This window comes from Sturnus vulgaris, chromosome 19 (genome assembly GCF_052056855.1).
Source record: "Sturnus vulgaris isolate bStuVul1 chromosome 19, bStuVul1.hap1, whole genome shotgun sequence".
In the NCBI taxonomy this organism is placed as follows: domain Eukaryota; kingdom Metazoa; phylum Chordata; class Aves; order Passeriformes; family Sturnidae; genus Sturnus; species Sturnus vulgaris.
The window spans coordinates 4088379-4107702 of record NC_142261.1 but is presented as its reverse complement, the minus strand read 5'-3'; the positions used below and the strand labels follow the sequence as shown (position 1 = coordinate 4107702).

Genomic DNA, 19324 nt, shown 5'->3' with positions numbered 1-19324 from the left:
GGTTACAGGCCGCTCCCGGTGTGACGGGCCGAATCCCCGCGCTGCCCGACCCTCAGAGCCCGCCCGTAGTGTCGGCGGTCTGCGGCTCAGAGCTCTGGGAAAACAGCGCAACGTTCCAGTGCAGTGGTGGAACAGTTGGGATATTGAGGGCAAATCCTCCTAGGAAGGGTCCCGTCCCGGGGCTTCCCCGTCCCGGTGGATGTGACACTCGGGGACACGGCCCGTGGCGGCCCGGGCCGTGCTGGCAGCGCCTGGGCTCAGGGGATTTTTCCCAGCGCAGCCATTCCACGGGTAACCCTGCTCGGGGCAATGCGGGCACGGCGACTGAGCCCAGCTCAGCTGAACCGAGCTCAGCCAAACCCTCCGAGCCCAGCTGGGCTGCGCTGAGTCCCGGTGAGCGCAGCCGTGCCAGAGCCAGCCCAGCCGAGCCAACCCCACTGAGCTGAACTAAACTAAGCCAGACTCAGCCCTGGCCGGTCCGGCTGAACTGATCCGAGCCAAGCTGTGCTGAGCTGAGCTAAACCAAGCCGAGCCATGCTGAGCTGAGCCCGGCTGAGCCAAACCAGCCAAGCTGAGCTGAGCCGTGCCAAAGCAGCCGAGCCGTGCTGAGCCGAGTCGAGCTGTGCCGTGCCAAGCTGAGCCTTGCCGAGCCCAGCCCAGCCCAGCCGAGCGGGTGTGCGCGGGCCGGCGTTTCCAGCGGAGCTGTCCAGCCTCTCCAGCCCTTCCAGCTTTTCCATCCCGCATCCCGAGCCCGCATCCCGAGCCCGCCATGCGGGAGCGATGAGCGCAGCCGCCGCCCGGCCATGGAGGAGGATTTGTTCCAGCTGAAGCAGCTGCCGTGAGTAGCTCCGAGGGGGCTCCTGCCCCTCCGGCCGCGGGAATCCCGGCGGGGGCCAGGGAATTCTGCCGGGAAGCGGCTCAGATCCCGGGAAGCAAGGCCATTTTCCCGGCGGAGCTGCCCGGGTGCAGCATCCCGAGGGATGCAGGAGCTGTTTGTTACATAAATTCACTCATCTCGTTTGTTTTTTGTTTTTTGGGGTTTTTTTTCTCGACGTGGATTTGATGGTGGTAAAAAATCAGCAGGGGTTGGGATAAAATCGTGGGAGCTCCAAGGAGATTTTGGGATCGCCTTTGCAGGGGGGTTTATCTGTAAATAATGTTGTGTTGGGGAGGCTCTTCCTCGCCATCCTCCTCCTCGCCAGGGAGGAATCGCAGAGCAGAACCTGCCCTGCCAAGGTGGGTCTGGGGGGGACCATCGGCATTGCCAGCGTTTCTGGAAAGCCAAACGCTGCTGCACAAGGAAAATGCTGATTTTTGCCAGGAACTCTCTGCCTTTGGGATGTGGTTGCTGGATCTGTGGGAAAAAAAAAAAAAAACAACAACCCCAAACCTGATAAAATCTTTGGTGCCTTTAACCCCAGGAATCCCTACATTTTCTCTCAATTCCAAATGAAAATTTAAAACCTTTAGATTTAAAGGTTTAAAACCAACCCCTTTTTTCCTAATGCTCCGTTCTCAGGTGTTTTGCAACATATTCCTATTTATAAATCATGGGCTCTGCAAGACAGGGAAGGAACGTTTCAAGTTGGTGTTAAATATTCATGAGCTCGTGTCAATGACAGAGCACCCTGTCCCATAACATTCCTGATAAGTTGGGAAACGAACTCCAGCTCTTTTCCAATCCTTAGTTAGGATGCCTTCAGCTTGCCAGGGAAAAGAATCAAGCTTTTTTTCCCCCTATTTTTAGGAACAAAACCTGGGAATACGTTCCAAAATACCTTCCAGTGCAGGTGTTTTGGTGCTGTGAGATTTTGCAAATAAATGCAGCAGCTCCCTGAGATGTCCCAGATGTGAAAATTTTGGCAAGTATGGAACAGAAATTATCCCTGTGGAGTTTTTTTCCTTCGTTTGTATCAGTTTGTTTCATATATCCCTAAATTATGCACCTATATTTTGATTTTCTGTGCTGAGGAACGTGGCAATCCCTGCCTGGATTTGTGATTCTCAGATTTTGTAGGATCCATCACCTCCAAAGTTAGAATGATCTTTAAGGTCCCTCCCTGTGATTCTGTGATAATTTAATTTATTTCTAAAACTATTTCACTTCAATCCAAGGGATTTTCACTTTCCAAGGGGAAAAAAGTTCTGCTGTGTTGCAGAAAAAGTGAAGGCAGTTTGAGGGATCTGTTCCCAAATGTTTGGCCACAGAAAATTTCACAGGTGGGAAAAGAACCTTCTCTGTGGGAAGGGAGAAAATCCCTCTGACCAAAACATCAAAGCTGTGTCAGTTTAGCAAATTCTGGTCTTAAAGTACAGATATTTCATTATATCAGACATATCAATGACATGATATTAAATAATTCTGTTTAAAATGAAAGTGGAGTCAGAGAATCCTGATGGAAAAAAACATCCATTCCCTGAATGAGCTCAGTAATTATATTTCACTAAATAATATTTCGAATTCTGGTGCATTTCAGGACTTTGATTTCTAATCACAAAAAACAACTCAGAAAATGGAATTTGGGCTCTTCCTGCCAGGATAAAACCCCTGAAATTCAGTGGCACAGCAATGCCTAATTCCAATTAAAGCCAGGCACACAAAACATGGATCTCATTAAATATGCATCATTCCATCATATTTTTATGACCTCTGTGGTTTTATAACTTTGTGGATAGCACAATAACAGCCTCTGTATCCAAACCCAAGGATTATATCCCACCCCAATGTAGGAAAACCAGATCCAAACACAAATCCCAGCATTCCCAAGTGGAGAACCGAGACAGGGAATGATGAAACAAGAGCTTCAAGACTCACCAAGCCCAGCTGGAAAATACTCCCGGAAGGATCCATCCCACTTTCTGTGCTTTCAGGGTGGTGAAATTCCGCCGCACGGGGGAGAGCTCGAGGTCGGAGGAGGATGGAATTTCGGGAGAGCACGAGGTGCAGATCGAGGGGGTGAGGACAGAGCTGGAGCCCGTGGAGCTGGGGGATGGAGCTGCGGTGCCCAAGGAATTCGCCAACCCCACAGATGGTGAGCAGGGCTCTCGTTTTCCTGTTTGGTTTGGGTTTTTTGTTTTTTTTTTTTTGTGGAGAAAGGTGGGATCCCTTCATGCCAGGCTGGGTACAGGGAGTTTGGAGAAGTTAGAGATCCCCAGATAAAAATAATAACTCATGGAAATTCTGTTCGACCTGAAAATCGTGATTTGATCAGCTCATTGCCTGTGGGATGCTCACTGTGTTCCTTTTGGTGTCCCCAGTGCTGGATACTCCTGTTAGGGAGTTGTGGATCCAGCTGCCAGCCCAGTTCCTCACTGGAATTTGCCCGAGTTCCCTCTGGAGCTGCTCAGAGCTCCTGGAGCAGCTACACCTGGATCTCCTTCAAGGCTGAGGTGAATGTGCAGAGTTCCTGGCTCCTCTTTTCCTAGAGGACACCAGGAATGTCCATCTCAGCCTCTGCCTCCTGCCTGGAGGCATCACTGCTTTAGGAGGGATGACAAATACTGGGTTTGTCTTAGCACAGTGGGAAAATTTGGTATTAATCTTATTTCTGAACTTCTCTGCTGTGCTTTATCCCTTGGATTTGGTTTGGTTTCCTTCTGGTCTGTGTTGTTGTGGGGTCTCACAGCTCTGAGCCAAAGCTTTTCTGCAGAATGTCCTTTTCAAACTGATGCAAGTGTTAGAACTGTGAGACTTCTATTGATTTAAACAACTCAAATATCAAAATGTGCTTTTCTTGGTCATTTCATTTTGCATTTGAGCAAAGGAATTTGAGACATCTCAGCACCTTCAGTTTGAACAAACTAAAGAGGTCATGGCAGTGGGTGGGAAACAACCAGCAGCATTTTTAACAGAAGTAGGGTTTAAGATTTGTGTGTTTTGGAGAATTCTTGATTTAGATAATGAGAGGTTGCACTGAAATGTTCCCTGCAGCTCTCAGCATTGCTGTGGGCTGGGGCAGAGCTGTTTCTCCTCTCAGAAAGCTGCACTTCAGTGGCTGGAGGAGTCACTCCCAGGAAGAAGAGGCTGAACATGGGCTGGATTTATGGGTGCCACACTGATTTACCTCCACAGGATTAAAATATTCTAAGAATAATTAGAATTATTTTGGCTTTGCGAGAACACAGAGATTTTCCTGAGTAGAAATTGTATAATAACTAAGCAACTTTGTTAAATATTAGAGATCTCAGCAGATTAGCCAATTAATTAGTAATTAAACCAGAAAATTCTCTCTCAAGGGCTGGATTTTTTAAGGAAGGAATCCAGTGGAATTGTTTTCTTTCCAGATACTTTCATGGTGGAAGATGCGGTGGAAGCCATTGGATTTGGGAAGTTCCAGTGGAAGCTCTCTGTCATTACTGGATTGGCATGGGCAAGTAATTGGGATCAGGATCAGTTCATGATCATCATTCAGAGAATCTCAGGGATTTCAGATAGTGAGGGCAGAGAGTCTCCAAGCAGATAAATGTACAATAAAGCAAGAATTTCACTGGAAATTCTAAAATAACAGCAGCACCAGCCTTGTTGTGAGGGGTAATGATGGATTTCTTTGTCTCTGAAGTTCTTATAGATCTGGGTTTGGAAAATCATTTTGATTCTCCACTTCGATTTGGTTCCAAATGAAAGAGGTTCCAGGCCTGCAGAACCTGAGGTTTCCTGCAGTGATTTTTTCCACATTCCTCCCATCAGCTGCCATCTCAGTTGTCTGTGTCAGTCAGGATTGCTGTAATCTCAGTTTCAGAGGAGCAGCAACCCAGCACTTCCACTTTTAACCTTGATATCAACAACAAAAAAGTCTTGGTTTCCATTTTGCTGCTCTTTCTGGAGCTCTGTGTTCCACCTCCTGTGGTGTATTTTAGGATCCTGATACCTGGAGCTGTATTTGTTGGCTTTTATCCATGTAAAAAGCTGGGATCTGCCATGGTTTAGATCCCAAATCAGCTGTGGAATTTGGTTTCCAAGTGATCTATGCAAACCCAGGAGTGTTTAAGGGAATTAAAGTTACAAGGTATTGAACAATTCCTGACTGAATCTGTGTGTGAAGGGGCTGAAAGCTGGAATTGCACTATGGAAGTGACTGAACCTGTGCCACTGAACAGCCAAACCTCTTCATAATCTTTGGATTTAGCTCTTTGGATCCTCCCTGCCAGAGTTACTAAACGTGCTGACAATCAGAAATCAATTTAAATATTAAATGTTAAATATTTTCTTCAACCACGAAGTGTGAACAGCACAGAAATGTCACTGAGGCCTATTATTGACTCCTAATCCACCTGATTTGCAGACAATTGTTGATTTTTTGCTTTCTTTTGCCCCTGCAGATGGCAGATGCCATGGAAATGATGATTTTAAGTATCCTTGCTCCTCAGCTGCACTGTGAGTGGCGTTTACCCAGCTGGCAAGTTGCATTGCTCACCTCGGTAGGAAAAATACCTGACAGCTCCTGTCTTCCCTGAGCTTTCTTATCCATCATTCTTACCCAGACATTTTGCTTTGTATCCCCAAAATTAAATCTCCTCGTGGCCTTTGCACGTTGCCTTCAGCTTGGAAGTTGATAGGGGTTTTGTTTAGAAAAGATTTGTAGTTTTTTTTAAATATTGAAGTAACGAAATTCAGTGAGAACTGAGGGCATTTTGCAGGTTTCAGGCTCAAAGTTTCATGTAATTTCCAGGAAAAGCTATGAATTCTCTCAGATTCATCCCAAAATTCAAATTATTTCATTAATTTTTTAAAAGTTGTTAACTTTTTATTATCTTGCTTGCTAATCTTTCTCTTTCCACATTTAATCTCTCTGACAGACTGAGAGCTCTGAGAGAAAATAAAAAGTTGATTTTTGAGGTTGGGCTCAATGATATCAGAGATCTTTTCCAGCCTAAATAATTCTGTGATTATCCAGCATCTTTGGGAGCAGAGATCTCCCAGCACCACCTCCAAGGATGGTGCTGTGATGTTGAAATCCTGCAGTGCCTTTAGGGATAAGAAAAAAAAATTGGGAACCCTTCTCTCAGCATAGGCCAGTGCTGAATGCAGGGATTTTATTCCCTGAATTTCTCTCTCCTTTAGTTTTCAATGCCTTTTGTTTGATTGTGTAAAATGGTTCAAATGCTCAGCAGATTGAAATGATGTCCTTGGATCCCATGAATGTCCCATCCCTGGGTGCAGAGGTTCTTTATTGCAGCTCAGCACAAGAGTGTCACCTCTGAAAAAGCTTCAGGGGTATTTTCTTCCACACTTCAGACTTTTCTAAACTTTTAGGATGAAATTTTATCTCCATTCAAACCTGAGAGCTGTTGAGGATGGTGGTAGGAGGCTGGAGGAGAGTTCTGTCCTGCAGATCTCAGCCATCAGCTCCTCAACTTTTCTTCAGGAATATTTTCCTTGGAACTGGAGAGCTCTGTGTCTTCCACACACAATGGGACAATACCAGTGTTCCCAGTCCAGGCCAGACTGGGATTGTCTGAGTTGTCACTGATGGATTTTTTTAATGCAAAACTGACTTGAAGAGGGGTCTTGTTGTTTCCTTGCTCCAACCCAGAGAGAACTGGATGATCTTTAAGGTCTGGGATGATCTTTAAGGTCCTTTCCAACCCAAACCATTCTCTGCCCTCCTGCACATCTCACTCTGTTTTGGGCTGAAATGTTCTGGATTCACTGGAAGTTTGTGTTCTGTGTCTGTCACACTGGAATTTTTCACTTGTTAAGGGAAAGATTTCATTCCTGCTGTTCCACAGGTGGTGTTTGTGGGAATGATGTCCAGCTCCACGCTCTGGGGAAACATTTCAGACCAGTATGGGAGGAAAACAGTAAGTCTGGGATATATCCCAATATTTCTGCAGTGTGGACATTTCAGTGCAACTGGCACAGGGTGCCCAGAGGAACTCTGGCTGCCTCATCCCTGGAAGTGTCCAGGGCCAGGTTGGAGCACTCTGGGATAGTGGAATGGGATGAGCTTTAAGGTCCCTTCCAACCCAAACCACTCCAGGATTCTGTGTTCCCAAATATCCACACGTACAAAGCAGCATTAAGCACATCCAGAAATGAGCTCCTATGAAATATAAGGCATTTGAAGCTCTGTTTTCACACTTTAATTTGTCTTACAGTGATTTTTAACTCTTGCTGAGCACAGGGCCTCAAGATCAGCGTGTTGTGGACACTCTACTATGGGATCCTCAGTGGATTTGCTCCCATTTACAGCTGGATCCTGGTGCTGAGGGGCCTGGTGGGCTTTGGCATTGGAGGAGTGCCTCAGTCGTAAGTAAATATTCACAAATCCAAACTTCCTCATTTTTCTTTCTTTGGTATAAAATTCTTGTGTCAGATTGAAGTCTTGTTTCTGTTCAGTCACCCCAAACCTTGGTCTTGTTGCAAGGCAGTTCATGCCCTAAATACCAGCATTTAGAGCCCTGACTCTGATAATAAAACCCCAGATTATTGTTCAGTCAGAGCCTGAACTTCCCTGTCTCACCCTGGGCTGGAATTTCAAACTCAGACCTGCAGCACTGGAGGTGCTGGGATGGCTCAGAAGGAAGAGGAAGTGTCAGGATATTTCTCTGTCATTGTGTGTTTCCTTTCACTGAAGAGAGGGATCCATAAATCTTCCACCTGCAAAAGATAACCCAGCTCTAGGCTTTTAATTATAAATGTAAAGGGAAGGGCACAGCCATTCTTTCTCTCTGTAGTCATTTATCCTTACTAATAATTGAGATTTTTGCCTTCTGGAGGTGCTTTTTTGGAGCAGGCAGAGCCTGGCTTGGATTGGTGGCTCACAGATTCCTTCCCAAGGCAAGGCAGGGGCTTTTCCATGGCCACTGCCAGACAAAAAATCCAAAGCTGCAGGTGCAGCCCAGCCAGGGCCACTGGACTTGGCTCACTCAGGTTCTGTGGCTTCATGAGAGAAAAAACAGATCCAGTTTCAGATCTCCAAGTGGATCCCATCCTCCCTGAGTCTGTTCCCTGTTCTAACTATAATAAGGATTTATTTGACAGAGGGGTAAACATGGATGAAGCAGGAAAAGTAGCTCCTTTCTGATATCCTTAAGATGTGTGATTTTGGAGGTGAGTGCCTGGATCTCCATGGAATGAGTGTCATTTCCTCCTCTGGATTGGCTCCAACAATTCCATGTCCTTCTTTTGTTGGGGTCATTCACCAGCTCCTGTTTTCTCTGCACTGCAGAGGGACCTGAGCTACACTTGAAGATGTGATTGGAGTTCTCTAAATCTCTGCTTGAATTAAGTATTGTGTGAAACTTTACACTTTCCATGAGCTGGGCAGCTCCTCAGAGATCAATCCACTCTGTAAGTTACCAGAAATTTTGTCCCAAAACCTCAAAGGAAGCCTGAGGAGTTTGGAGGCAGGAACAGGCTGAGTGCATGGAATGCAAGCAGAGCAAAGCCAAACCTTCCCAGATTGAAGGAGATGACAGAGCCTGCACTGGCTGCTGCCTGAATTCCTCCTCAGGAATTCCTCCTGGAAAAGCTTTACCATCACTCCTTGGCACAGGCATGAAACAAAGCCTCAGTGGTTGCTCTTTGAATCCCACAATAAAAGAATGCAGATTATTTTATACCAGGGACATGAAAGTATTCCTCTCTTGGAGAATTGAACTCTGGCACAGGAGATGGATGGGAATTCTCAGCCAGCTGTAAAGCCCTGAAGAAATTCTTTATTCAGCAAGAATTAGCATTGAATTCTGATGGACCACACTGAAAATACCAGATAAAATGATATTTTCAATGGTGCTCTGGCTCACAGCAGGGCTATGAAAGCAAGAGCATCAAGATCTGCATTTAACTGATGACTGTGGGATCACAAAACCACACAAAAAGAAAAAGTTGTGTCCTCTCTTGCAATGTTGAAGGGTTTGTTCTGGGATGGAAGGGGAATGTGACCCTGTGTCACAGCCTGACTGGCTCTGGGAATAGGGAGAGCTTTGAGTTGCTGCTCTGGGTTTGGCAGTTTTATTTAAAGGCAAAAGGGATGTTTGAACCTCTGTCTGCTGTCTGATTTCCCTCTCTGTGCTGACAATTTCCTCTCTGTTCCCTCTTTTAGGGTAACTTTATATGCTGAGTTCCTTCCAATGAAAGCCAGAGCAAAATGCATTTTATTAATAGAGGTGAGTGGATGCATTCTGATCCTCGAGGAACAAATCCTCTGGTGCTCACATCCCTTCCATCCTCCAGCCTGGAAATCCCCTCAAGAGCTGCAGCCACACCTGGCCTGTCCACCTTGGTGTGGAGCTGAGTCACTCCTGAGCTCTGCTACCAGCCCAGCTCCAAAAGCAGCAGAAAGTTTTCCTGTCACACTCCACTCTTTGTGCTGAATTTCCTTTTTCCAAATTATTTTGCAGCCAGGGCTGCAGAGTGAGCACAAGAGGGGCATTGGGTGTCCATGAATTTGTGGGGAAATGCATCTCAGTGATGGATTTGGAGAGCTGACAGCTCCAAATCTTCATCCAAACATGTCCAAGTCACTCAGGGCAGAATTCTGTCCTTGCAACATTTTAAGGCAGAATTCACATCCCTGGAATTTCCCTCTCCAGCCATCGCTGGTGAACACAGCTTGGAATGTTTCAAAGAAGAAGCCTTGGGAGCACTCCAATCCTCATTTTTCTGTTGGTTTTCCCTCTTCCAGGTGTTCTGGGCCCTTGGGACTGTGTTTGAAGTGCTCCTGGCAGTGGTGGTGATGCCCACGCTCGGCTGGCGCTGGCTCCTCATCCTCTCTGCCCTCCCACTCCTGCTCTTTGCTGCCCTGTGTTTTGTAGGTATTCCTCAAGGATTCGTGTGAATTCCTGCAATTCCCACTCCTCTACCCCATTCTGTGACCCAGCTGAAGGAAATCAGGACGGTTTTGGGCTCTCTGGTGATGTCTTCTGTGAAATAACTGAAATAATGACCAAAAAATGCAGTTTCAACAGGGTGCTGGGAAAAACATTCCAGGGAGAGTTGTGTTGATGTGATTGTAATTGCTGGAGGGCTGGAATTTGGTGAAATCAGGCCTGGAACCCTCTGCAATTTAATGACTTTGTTTTAACTAAGCTCAGTGGAACCAATATTTTATCAAAAACCGTTGCTATTTCTCTAAATTCTCTTTCGATTTTGTCACTTTTAAAACAAAATTTCCACTTAAAAAATCCTCCCAAATCAGGGATAGGATCAGGTTCCAAAATAAGTTAAACCTGAGCTTCAATGATATATTTCCTATTTTATTATTTATTAGGTGATACCTTTGCCAAGCACTCAGTCTCCTCATAGATAAATGTCCTTGTCAGGTGGTTTAGCAGCCCCTTTTAATTCCTCCGTTTTTCAGGGATACCTTCAGTTATCCAGGTGCTCACAAGCTTGTTCTAAATTAAAAGGAGCTTAAACCCATAAATTTTGGAATTCCAGGAGTATCCTGCTATCTGCCCTAGATGCTTTGCCATTCCTACACGGAAGGGATAGTGGAAAAAAAAAACCTGCAAAAATTCCCAACAGTTCTCAAGGATAAACCCAAAGGAATGGAAGGGAAAAGGTTCTGAGTTCATGGGGAAAATGGGGGGTTGCAGTTTTTAAAGCCTGATGAGATGACTCTTGGAATTCTTTCTTGGAATTCTTCAAGCTTAGTTCTGTAATCCTTTGTCATGTGAGAATCTGCTGGAGTCACTGAGATTCCCCCCGAGGAAAATCCCAGAGTTTATTGCTGGTTGTGACACCCTCCTGTGTGTGTGTGACCTGCTCTGCTCCCTTAGTGGCTGCCAGAAAGTGCCAGGTACGATGTGTTATCTGGGAACCAGGAGAAAGCTCTGGCCACTTTGAAGAGGATTGCCACAGAAAATGGAGCTCCAATGCCCTTGGGAAAACTGGTGGTTTCCAGGCAGGTATGTGCAGGTCACAGGCACCTCCAGAGCAAACTGAGGGGGGTTGTAAGCAAATCATCAATGTTCTGTTCAATTTTAATGTCTCAGCTAAATGAGGTTTGATCATTTAGGCCTCTTTCCCACTGAGGAAAAGTTAATTTCTTATTTGAAAGTAAAAAGCAGCTTTTAAATGGGCATTAATGTTATTTAACCTCACTGTTATTAAAGAAAACCAAAACTTGAAGTTGTTGAAGAGCTCAGATCAGAATTCTTGGATGTGAACTCGTGAGACAAAATGAAATTTGACACTTTAGCTGTCCCTCATCATCCAACTTCTGCTTGTTCCCAACAGGAGGACAGAGGCAAAATGAGGGATCTTTTCACCCCCCATTTCCGCTGGACCACGTTGTTGCTCTGGTTTATTTGGTAAGAGAAAACCTAAAGGTTCAGTGCCAGCACAGCTCTAAATGGGTTTTATTGAAGGGATTTGACTCAAATACAGCAACTTCCTGCTTAGAAAAAAATCAACCAAACAAAAAAAACCCCAACCTGTATTGATTTGTAATTTATTCAACCACCCATGCATTCCCAATCAAATTGCCCTTTAATTTTCTGAATGCTGAAATAGCTTTGAGGTAGGACTTTTGATTCGTGGTGTTTCTTTTAAGTTGGACCAGCTGAAACTTCCTCTCCCATTTGCTTCCTTGCAGGTTTTCCAATGCATTTTCATATTATGGGTTAGTTTTATTAACTACAGAGTTCTTCCAAGCAGGAGATGTTTGCAGCAGTGAGTATTGCTCCATCTTTTCTTTTTAAACATGTCCTGTTAAAATTGCTGGAATATCTTTTATTAGATCACTTTCTGCTGGTGGTTTGGAAAAGGAATGTGGCTGAGTTTTAAGATTACTTTATTTTAAATATTTCCTCATCTCTGCCCAGTGGCAGAGAGGTCTTGCAGTGGTTTTGAGCCCAAAATGTCCAACAGCAAGACAACCTTCAAGGCAGACCTGTTATCTGTTCTTCTTGATTTAAAAAAAAGTGATTGGATAAAATACAAGTTTGCAGATTTGACAGGTCTAATTAGTTCTGAGAGAGAGAAACTGCTGCTGTGGAGCTCCTGGGTTTTCAAGATGGGAAAACCTGCTGAGAAAAAAAGATAACGGTGGGAAATCAACGTCCTTTGTGTTGTACAATTGTTTTTGGGGAAAAAAAAAAGGTGCTTTGACTGAGTTAAGAAGAGGCTTGAACAGATTGATTCCCCAGGGGAGGAATGATTGCATTTAGAACACTTGTAATTAGGGAAAACTGCCTGAAAGTTAGGAAATTATAAAAGGTGGATGGGGGGTGTTGGAGGAGCCCCAGATTCCAGGGTTGAACAGCAGTGATGGGCTCTGAGAGCTCTGATTCAGGTTTGCCCCCCCAGAGTAGGATGCAGCCCTTAAAAATCCTTGTTTTCATAAGGACATGGGATTATTCAGTATTCTCAGAGTGTAGGAACTGTTGGGATCTCGATTTGTGTTGGGAGAAGCTGAATTATTGGAGTTAATTCTGTCCTGAGCCCTGGACTGGAAAATAATTCAGGCTGTACAGCTGATAAGGAGGTGGAATTTTTACTGAGCTGAGACATCCTGTCATAGAAAACATGATAAATGTTCAATGTTTCCAGGCAAAATCACCAAGCATTGCTCTTCAATGCCCCTCTGACTCTGAATTCCATCCCAGCAGCACATCAGGCATCCAGAAGAGAAATAACAATTAAATCAAAGGGGCAGAATCACTTGAATTTCTATCCCTAAACAACTTTCCAGAAGTATTTTAAGGAACGGTGGGTGCAGTGAATCCTTACCAGTTCTCCCAGTCCATCCCTTTTTAAATTTCAGCAGTAAAAGTGAGAGACCCAGGAGGAAGGTAAACAGGGAAAGGTTTACTTTAAATATATTAAATATCTGTGCTTTTTTCCTTGCAGTATCCAGCAGAAGGCAGGAAGTAAAAGCCAAGTGCAGCCTGAGCTGTGAGTACCTGACAGAGGAAGATTACACTGACCTGCTCTGGACAACCCTGTCAGAATTCCCTGGTAAGGGGCAGTGAGATGCACCAATTTTTCCTTGGAATGGCTCAGGGTGTGGGAAGTGGAACTGGGATGTCTGGTCTGATGCTTCCCACAGCACTCAGAGCTCTTTGCTGTAGCTGTGGATTCTCCCTGCCCTGGGATCACTCCAGAAAAAAATCAGTTATTGCTCTGGAATGGCCCCTCTGTCTGTTCCAAGCCAGCAACACTTCAGGAGGAGGAAAACCAACTCAATCAAAGGGGCAGAAACACTGGAATTTCTATCCAGAAGTGACTTTCCAGAAGTATTTTCAAAGGATGAGGGGTACAGTGAATCCATGGAGAATTTGCTCCCTAAATCTCTGTGTCCATCATTCCTGATCCTGTGACTTTCAGGCAAATTTCAATGGACAGTCTGGCACAGGACAAGCAAAATAGTGTGAAAGAGCCATTGATCCTGCAGATGGAGGGGATCTCCCTGTGTTAATCTGATTGAAACAACACCAGAGACAGGGATCAGGATATTTTCACTCTTCTGGGTCATCATTTCAGGGCTAAAAGCTCAAGGAGAAGCCATTTAATGAATGATAATTTGCAAGTATGAATGAGAAATATGCACAGTCATTCCTAAGAGGAGTGTGCTGCCAAACAGTCATTTTGGGAAGGATTCCCAGAAAAAAAAGAGTGAGTACCTTGGAGTGGGGGTGTGGCTGAAAGGTCTGGTTTGATCCTCACACACACTGAGGTGAGAGTAAGAAATATTCACAGGGTACCTCTGGATGTGACACTGATGCTGGAATAATCCTCACTCCTGCTGTGCATCAGCTTTCAAAAGATTCTTGGAAAATTGCATTGGAAGGAAGACTTAATAGTGAGATTTACTGAGCTTGATCTATTTCCTGTCAAAAAGCAGGGGAGAAATAATTTGGTGAAACATCTAAATAACAGAACAGAAAGAAAACAACACATTCTTAAATCCAGCAGGGAACAATGGCCAGAAGTTGAACAGGAGTTCTTCCAGTGAGCCATGAGCAGGTGTTGTAGGCATTCACATCAGTAATCCCTGGCTGGGAGTGTGGATTTGTGGATCTGGGAGCAAGGACTCAGCAGCTGGGACACACAATTCCTGTTTTCACACAACACCAGTAGCAATCCATCCCACAGCTCTGCCTGGGGCTAGCAAAGGATTGGAAAGAGAGGCCAAAATTCTCAATCTAAACCACCCAGGCTGTGTTAAATCTGCTGCAGCCCCACTTTGCTGGATTCCCAAGGGTGTCCTGGCCTCTTCCCACAGGTGTGTTGGTGACCCTGTGGATCATCGACCGCATCGGCCGCAAGAAAACCATGGCCCTGTCCTTCCTTGTCTTCTCCTTCTGCAGCCTCCTGCTCTTTCTCTGTGTTGGAAGGTGAGTCCAGGGAACAAAAGAGTAAAAGATTTATCCATGTCCTGTGTTGGTTGTGGTGGGAGAACTGGGAGTGGTGCTTTGAAAAGGTGTGGGATGGTCGTGCTCAGCTGGAGAAAGGTTAAGTTTTCTCACCAGAGTTTGGGAGGGAAGTAAAAGTGAATTTCAATGAACCCAGCAGATTGTATTTAACATTCCCAAACTCTGCTCTTCTCTTTCTTCTCACAGAAATGTTCTTACTGTGCTGCTCTTCATTGCAAGAGCTTTTATTTCAGGAGGATTTCAGGCTGCCTATGTTTACACTCCTGAGGTAAGGGGGTTGTTGGGGTGATGGGAATATTCAAGGGGAGTGAGAACAGGGTTGGGAAAGTCATTTTGGTGACTTGTTCTCAATGGACCTCACACCAGACTGGAGCTGTAGATCATATTGTCATTGTCTGACAGAATGTGCTGTGGCACCACTTATTATCCTATTGATTTAGGAGTGGAAAGAGGAAAGCTTCCCCCTGGGACTGATAGGATCGTGTTTTTTCCACAGGTTTATCCCACAGCCACACGTGCTTTGGGCCTGGGAACGTGCAGTGGAATGGCCAGAGTGGGAGCCCTCATAACCCCATTCATTGCACAGGTAAATCTCTTCTTCTGTGAGATTGGAGGCACAGGAAGCTTGGATTGATGGTCTTGGAGATCTTTTCCAGCTTTAGCAATTCTATGATTCTATCCCAGGTTGCTTCAAGCTCCATCCTTGGACATTTCCAGGGATGGGGCAGCCACAGCTTCTCTGGGCAGCCAGTGCCAGGACCCTCCACCCTCACAGGGAAGAATTCCTTCCTAAAATCCAGTCTAATCTTGCCCTCTGAGAGTTTCAGACCACTGTCCCTTGTCCTGGCACAATCTATAATATAATCTATAAAATCTGCCTCCTTTCCAGAAGCTTCAAGTTAAACTTTATTCCCAATACCACGTTTAAAATTTCTATTGCTCCATCAGTGTATGTATTTCCATGCTGAGGTGCTGTTTTGCATTCTCTGCCTATTTTTTCCTGCAGGTGATGTTGGAATCCTCAGTCTATCTGACTCTGCTGGTTTACAGTGGCTGCTGCCTGCTGGCTGCCCTGGCCTCCTGCTTCCTGCCCATCGAGACCAAGGGCCGTGGCCTCCAGGAGTCCAGCCACAAGGAATGGGGCCAGGAGATGGTGGGCAGAGGATCTCATTCCCCAGGGGAATCACAGGAATGATGGGACATGGAAACCTGCTGGAAGAATGAAGGATAGGAGCAAGATGTCTCACAAAACCTCCGAGCCTGAAGCATGGAAAGCTGACCACCATCACTGCCAATGTCACGTGTCAAACTGCAGGAGTTTGGGTTGAACCTCAGCAAATTGTGTTTCTGCTGCTCTTTGCTCACACTCATAAAAACTTTGTGGATGGAGAGGCCTTTGATCCAGATATCCTTGGGAAGTTTAGCAGGAGGGGTTTCTCTTCAATCTGTCGTGCTTGCATGGTCAGCTCTTCAGCTTAAAATGTCCCGTGCCAAGCAAATGCCAAGTGACTGCAGCCCAGCAAAAGCTGTCATTAAAACACTGAGCTCTTGATGCCTAAAACCAAGAGGTTCATGTTTAGTGTGGCCCTGGCCTGGCACAGGGTGGATTCCATCCCCTACACTATGGATTAAATGCCTGCCTTGCACTTTTAGCCATCAAAACCACTCCCAAAATGTGGTTCTGGCAAATTAACCCAGGCTTTCCAGTTGGGTTCTGTTCCTGGAGAGTGGATTGCTTGGAAACTGATTCCTGACTGTTTCTCCCATCCCAGGTGGGTAGTTGGAGCAGGGAGGGTGGTGTTTGCTGCAGAGCTGGGACCTTGTAGCAGAAATGTAAACCACAGAGTTATTAAGGTTGGAAAAAACCTTCAAGCTCATCAAGTCCAATGTGTAAATCCTCATGTTTTGGAGCAGAATTGGACTTCTCTGGCATTGCCAGGGACCTTGAGCTCTCTGTCTGTTGCTTAGAGTGGAGAGGTTCTCACTCCTGGGGTTCTCTGTGTGGATCCAGGTGTGTCCCTGCTCCATTACCTGGACACATCCTCACTGTGGGGTGACCCCAGCTGGAGTCAGGAGCGCTGCTTTTGGGATGGAGCCACTCCCTGAGAGCTGGGCAGGATCTTTCCTGCTGCTTGACTGCTGACAAAGGAATGTAGCTGGAATAAATGAACAAAACCATGGGAAGAGCCCATCTGCAGTGACCTTGGATGAGGAACATCCCTCCTTCAGGTGTGGCTCCTCAAGGGATGATCCTGCTCCTGTCAGGGAATGTAGCAGAGCTCAGGTGAGGACAGGCTCATCTGGTTTGTCCCTAACCTGTCCCTGGGCACGAGTCAGGTGGCAGAGTCTGTGGGAATGTGGAGGGATCTGAGATGTGCCTCATCCAGGTCTCAGTGGATTTTCAGGATTCCACACCTTAGGACACACAACCAAATGTGGGTGAGATGGACTTGGTGAGGCTGTGGAAGCAGTGAGGGTTGATGAGCAGATAAACCTGAACACGGGCAAATGTGCAAAACATTTTTTACAGTTGAACATTTTAAATATCCTGGGAAGCAGGTCCCATTCCTGGGGTCAGGAATAGGTCTCCAAATCCATGTTTAATGCAGTACCAGTGAGCACTGTGGGGCATGGCTGTCACTGAGGGTCACAGCTCTGAGTCTCTGCAATGCTCCACCATGTGCCAGGCTGCTCGTTTGGAGACTGAGGGGAAAACAGGAGTGGGTAATTCCCTAAAGAAAGCCAGGAAACTCAGGCTGATGGAAAAGGCCGAAGAGATTGTTGAAATTGTGTGAGGGGGGAATGTTCTGCTGAGAACAGAGTTTGCCCAGGCACCAAGTGTCCATCCAGTCCCACTGGAGGAGGGTGACTCAGTGAAGGGTTCCAGGAATGGTTGGTGGAAAAAAAGCAAACTTGGCTTTTCCCAGCGAGGTGGAAATGAATTCAGCTCCCAAGGGATCTCTGGAATCCCTGGGCTCAGCTGTGGGTGATGGCACAGAACCCTCTGTCCTTTCCAGCTGGGTTGGGTCCCTTTGTGTCCCTGTGTCCTCATGCTCCACCAAGATCAAGCTCCAGCTGATCCCAGTAAACAAACGGGGCTCTCTGACAGCAGCCACACCTCATTTGTTCACCTTCTGCCAGGCTGGAGTTGGCTCATTCTCCCTGTGTGCCTGGAGCAGAGCCAGAGGGATTTGTTTCATGGAATACCAGAATTCCAAAGTGATTTGGGGTTGGGGGAACCTTAAAGCTCATCCAATCCCACCCCCTGCCGTGGGCAGGGACACTTTCCACTAGACCAGGTTGTTCTAAGCCCCATCCAAACCTGATTTGAACACTTCCAGGGACTGGGAACCTCTCTGCTTTCACTTCTAGCAGATCCTGGATGGGTTTAATCAGATATTACCCCACATGTGTGGCCAGTGAGCTGGAAAACTTTCTGGGCTGGGATCGACTGGAGCTGGGATCGACTGGAGCTGGGTTTGCCTCTGCACAGTCGGGCTGTTCACCCCTCAGTGGCAGCTCTGACATTCCATCCTCACCCTCCTGCTGCTGGAGGCCCTCGAGGCCATTCCAGCCCCCCAGGTGCTTCCATGCTTCCTTCCTTGGGCTTGCCATGAGCTGTGTTTGCATCTCGAAACTCTGGAATTGAGCCTGGGTAGAGGTGACAGAGAATCCAAAGTGCAGGACAGGCCTGGCCTGAAGGAACTCCCCCACCGTGGCCCAGTTTGTTACTCAATGCCTTGAGTTAAATTTCTGCTTTCCCAGGGTTAATGTTCACATCTCACTTCATTTTTTTTTAGGTGAATGCTCAGCAGTTTTAAAGAATTGCATTCAACAGCCTTTAGAGAGTTTTAGGTGAAGTTTATCTGTTCATGCACAGCTGGATCCTACAGATAAGCTACTTCCCAGGTAAAGATTTATTAGGAATGCAACATTTTCCATGCTGTTGAATAGATCAGTTTTCACCTGTGACATTTACAGTGTTAACCAAAAAATGGAAGGCGTTTTTGCTTTTCACTTTGTATAAATTCTGCACTAAAAAAATCTATTTAATGATAGAAATACCAAAATTGGTGTTGCTGGGTCTTCGATTTTGTTAAAGTTTGATCCAAAGCTCACTGAAATCTGGGAAAATCTGTGGATATTCATGGGCTTTGGATCAGCTGGATGAAAGGGAGAGGTAGGAGCCCCACCACAGCTGATCCCACCTGGCTGAATTCAGCAAGAGCCCAGTGGGCACTGGAGAAATGGAGCTGGAATTCAGGATTTGCAGGAATTTGCATGTAATTAATAAGAGAAGATCATTTTAGCTTGTTCACTGAGAACACTGGGGTTGACCCACACCAGTTATAAATCACCACCAACAGATTTTGTCACTAGGGCAGCACCATTTAGGTACAAAATAAACTCCCAAAGAATCCTTTTCCACACTGAATATTTTTCACTGGCAAAGGAATTACTGCAACTGCTTCGTTTCAAACTGCAAAGTGAGATCCTTTGGAATTCAAACAGAATTGTGGAATTCAGTTTTATTTATTCAGATATCAAGTGTCCAAGATATCAATGTGCCAAGCTGGCGTGGGAATGTAATTCCCCAAGTGTGCTTGGATGGAATGATTTGTTATTCCCAAATACTTGCTGAAAGAGCACTGAATGTTTCCATGTCTGAATGTACAGTTTCTAAGCTGGATTTACATTTTAATGTTGAAAAACTTGGTGTATTTCAAGCTTGTTGTAAAATACTCCTCTGGTTCCTGTTTCCCAATGTGGCATTGGAGAGTTGAAGTCCACATTAGATATTTTATGTTAAACAAATAAATAGTTTTTTCAGGAAATAAGTTTTTGGCTCTTCTGGGGGGTGTTTAGGAGGAGTCATAACTTTGCCTTTTTTTTATTTTGGTTTGGTGTTCAGAGGTTTGAGCAACAGGGCTCAGCACTCTGCAGGTCTGACTCATTTTCTGTCTGTTTTGTGTATTTAGATGTAAAGGAAAGTCACGGG

The 19324-nt window shown here is 45.7% G+C and overlaps 1 protein-coding gene across 1 annotated transcript; it reads left to right on the top strand.

Annotated features, from left to right (window-relative positions):
* The first annotated feature begins 88 nt into the window (after nucleotides 1–88).
* Nucleotides 89–19163, top strand: SVOP (SV2 related protein). Its single transcript, XM_014875108.2, has 16 exons — nucleotides 89–838; nucleotides 2872–3032; nucleotides 4285–4370; nucleotides 5320–5418; nucleotides 6730–6801; nucleotides 7125–7249; nucleotides 9048–9111; nucleotides 9630–9755; nucleotides 10726–10854; nucleotides 11186–11259; nucleotides 11544–11620; nucleotides 12800–12907; nucleotides 14175–14286; nucleotides 14512–14593; nucleotides 14822–14911; nucleotides 15332–19163. The coding sequence occupies exons 1-16, from the start codon at nucleotides 804–806 to the stop codon at nucleotides 15518–15520; spliced, it is 1629 nt and encodes a 542-aa protein (XP_014730594.1). The 5' UTR covers nucleotides 89–803; the 3' UTR covers nucleotides 15521–19163.
* Nucleotides 19164–19324: the final 161 nt, after the last annotated feature.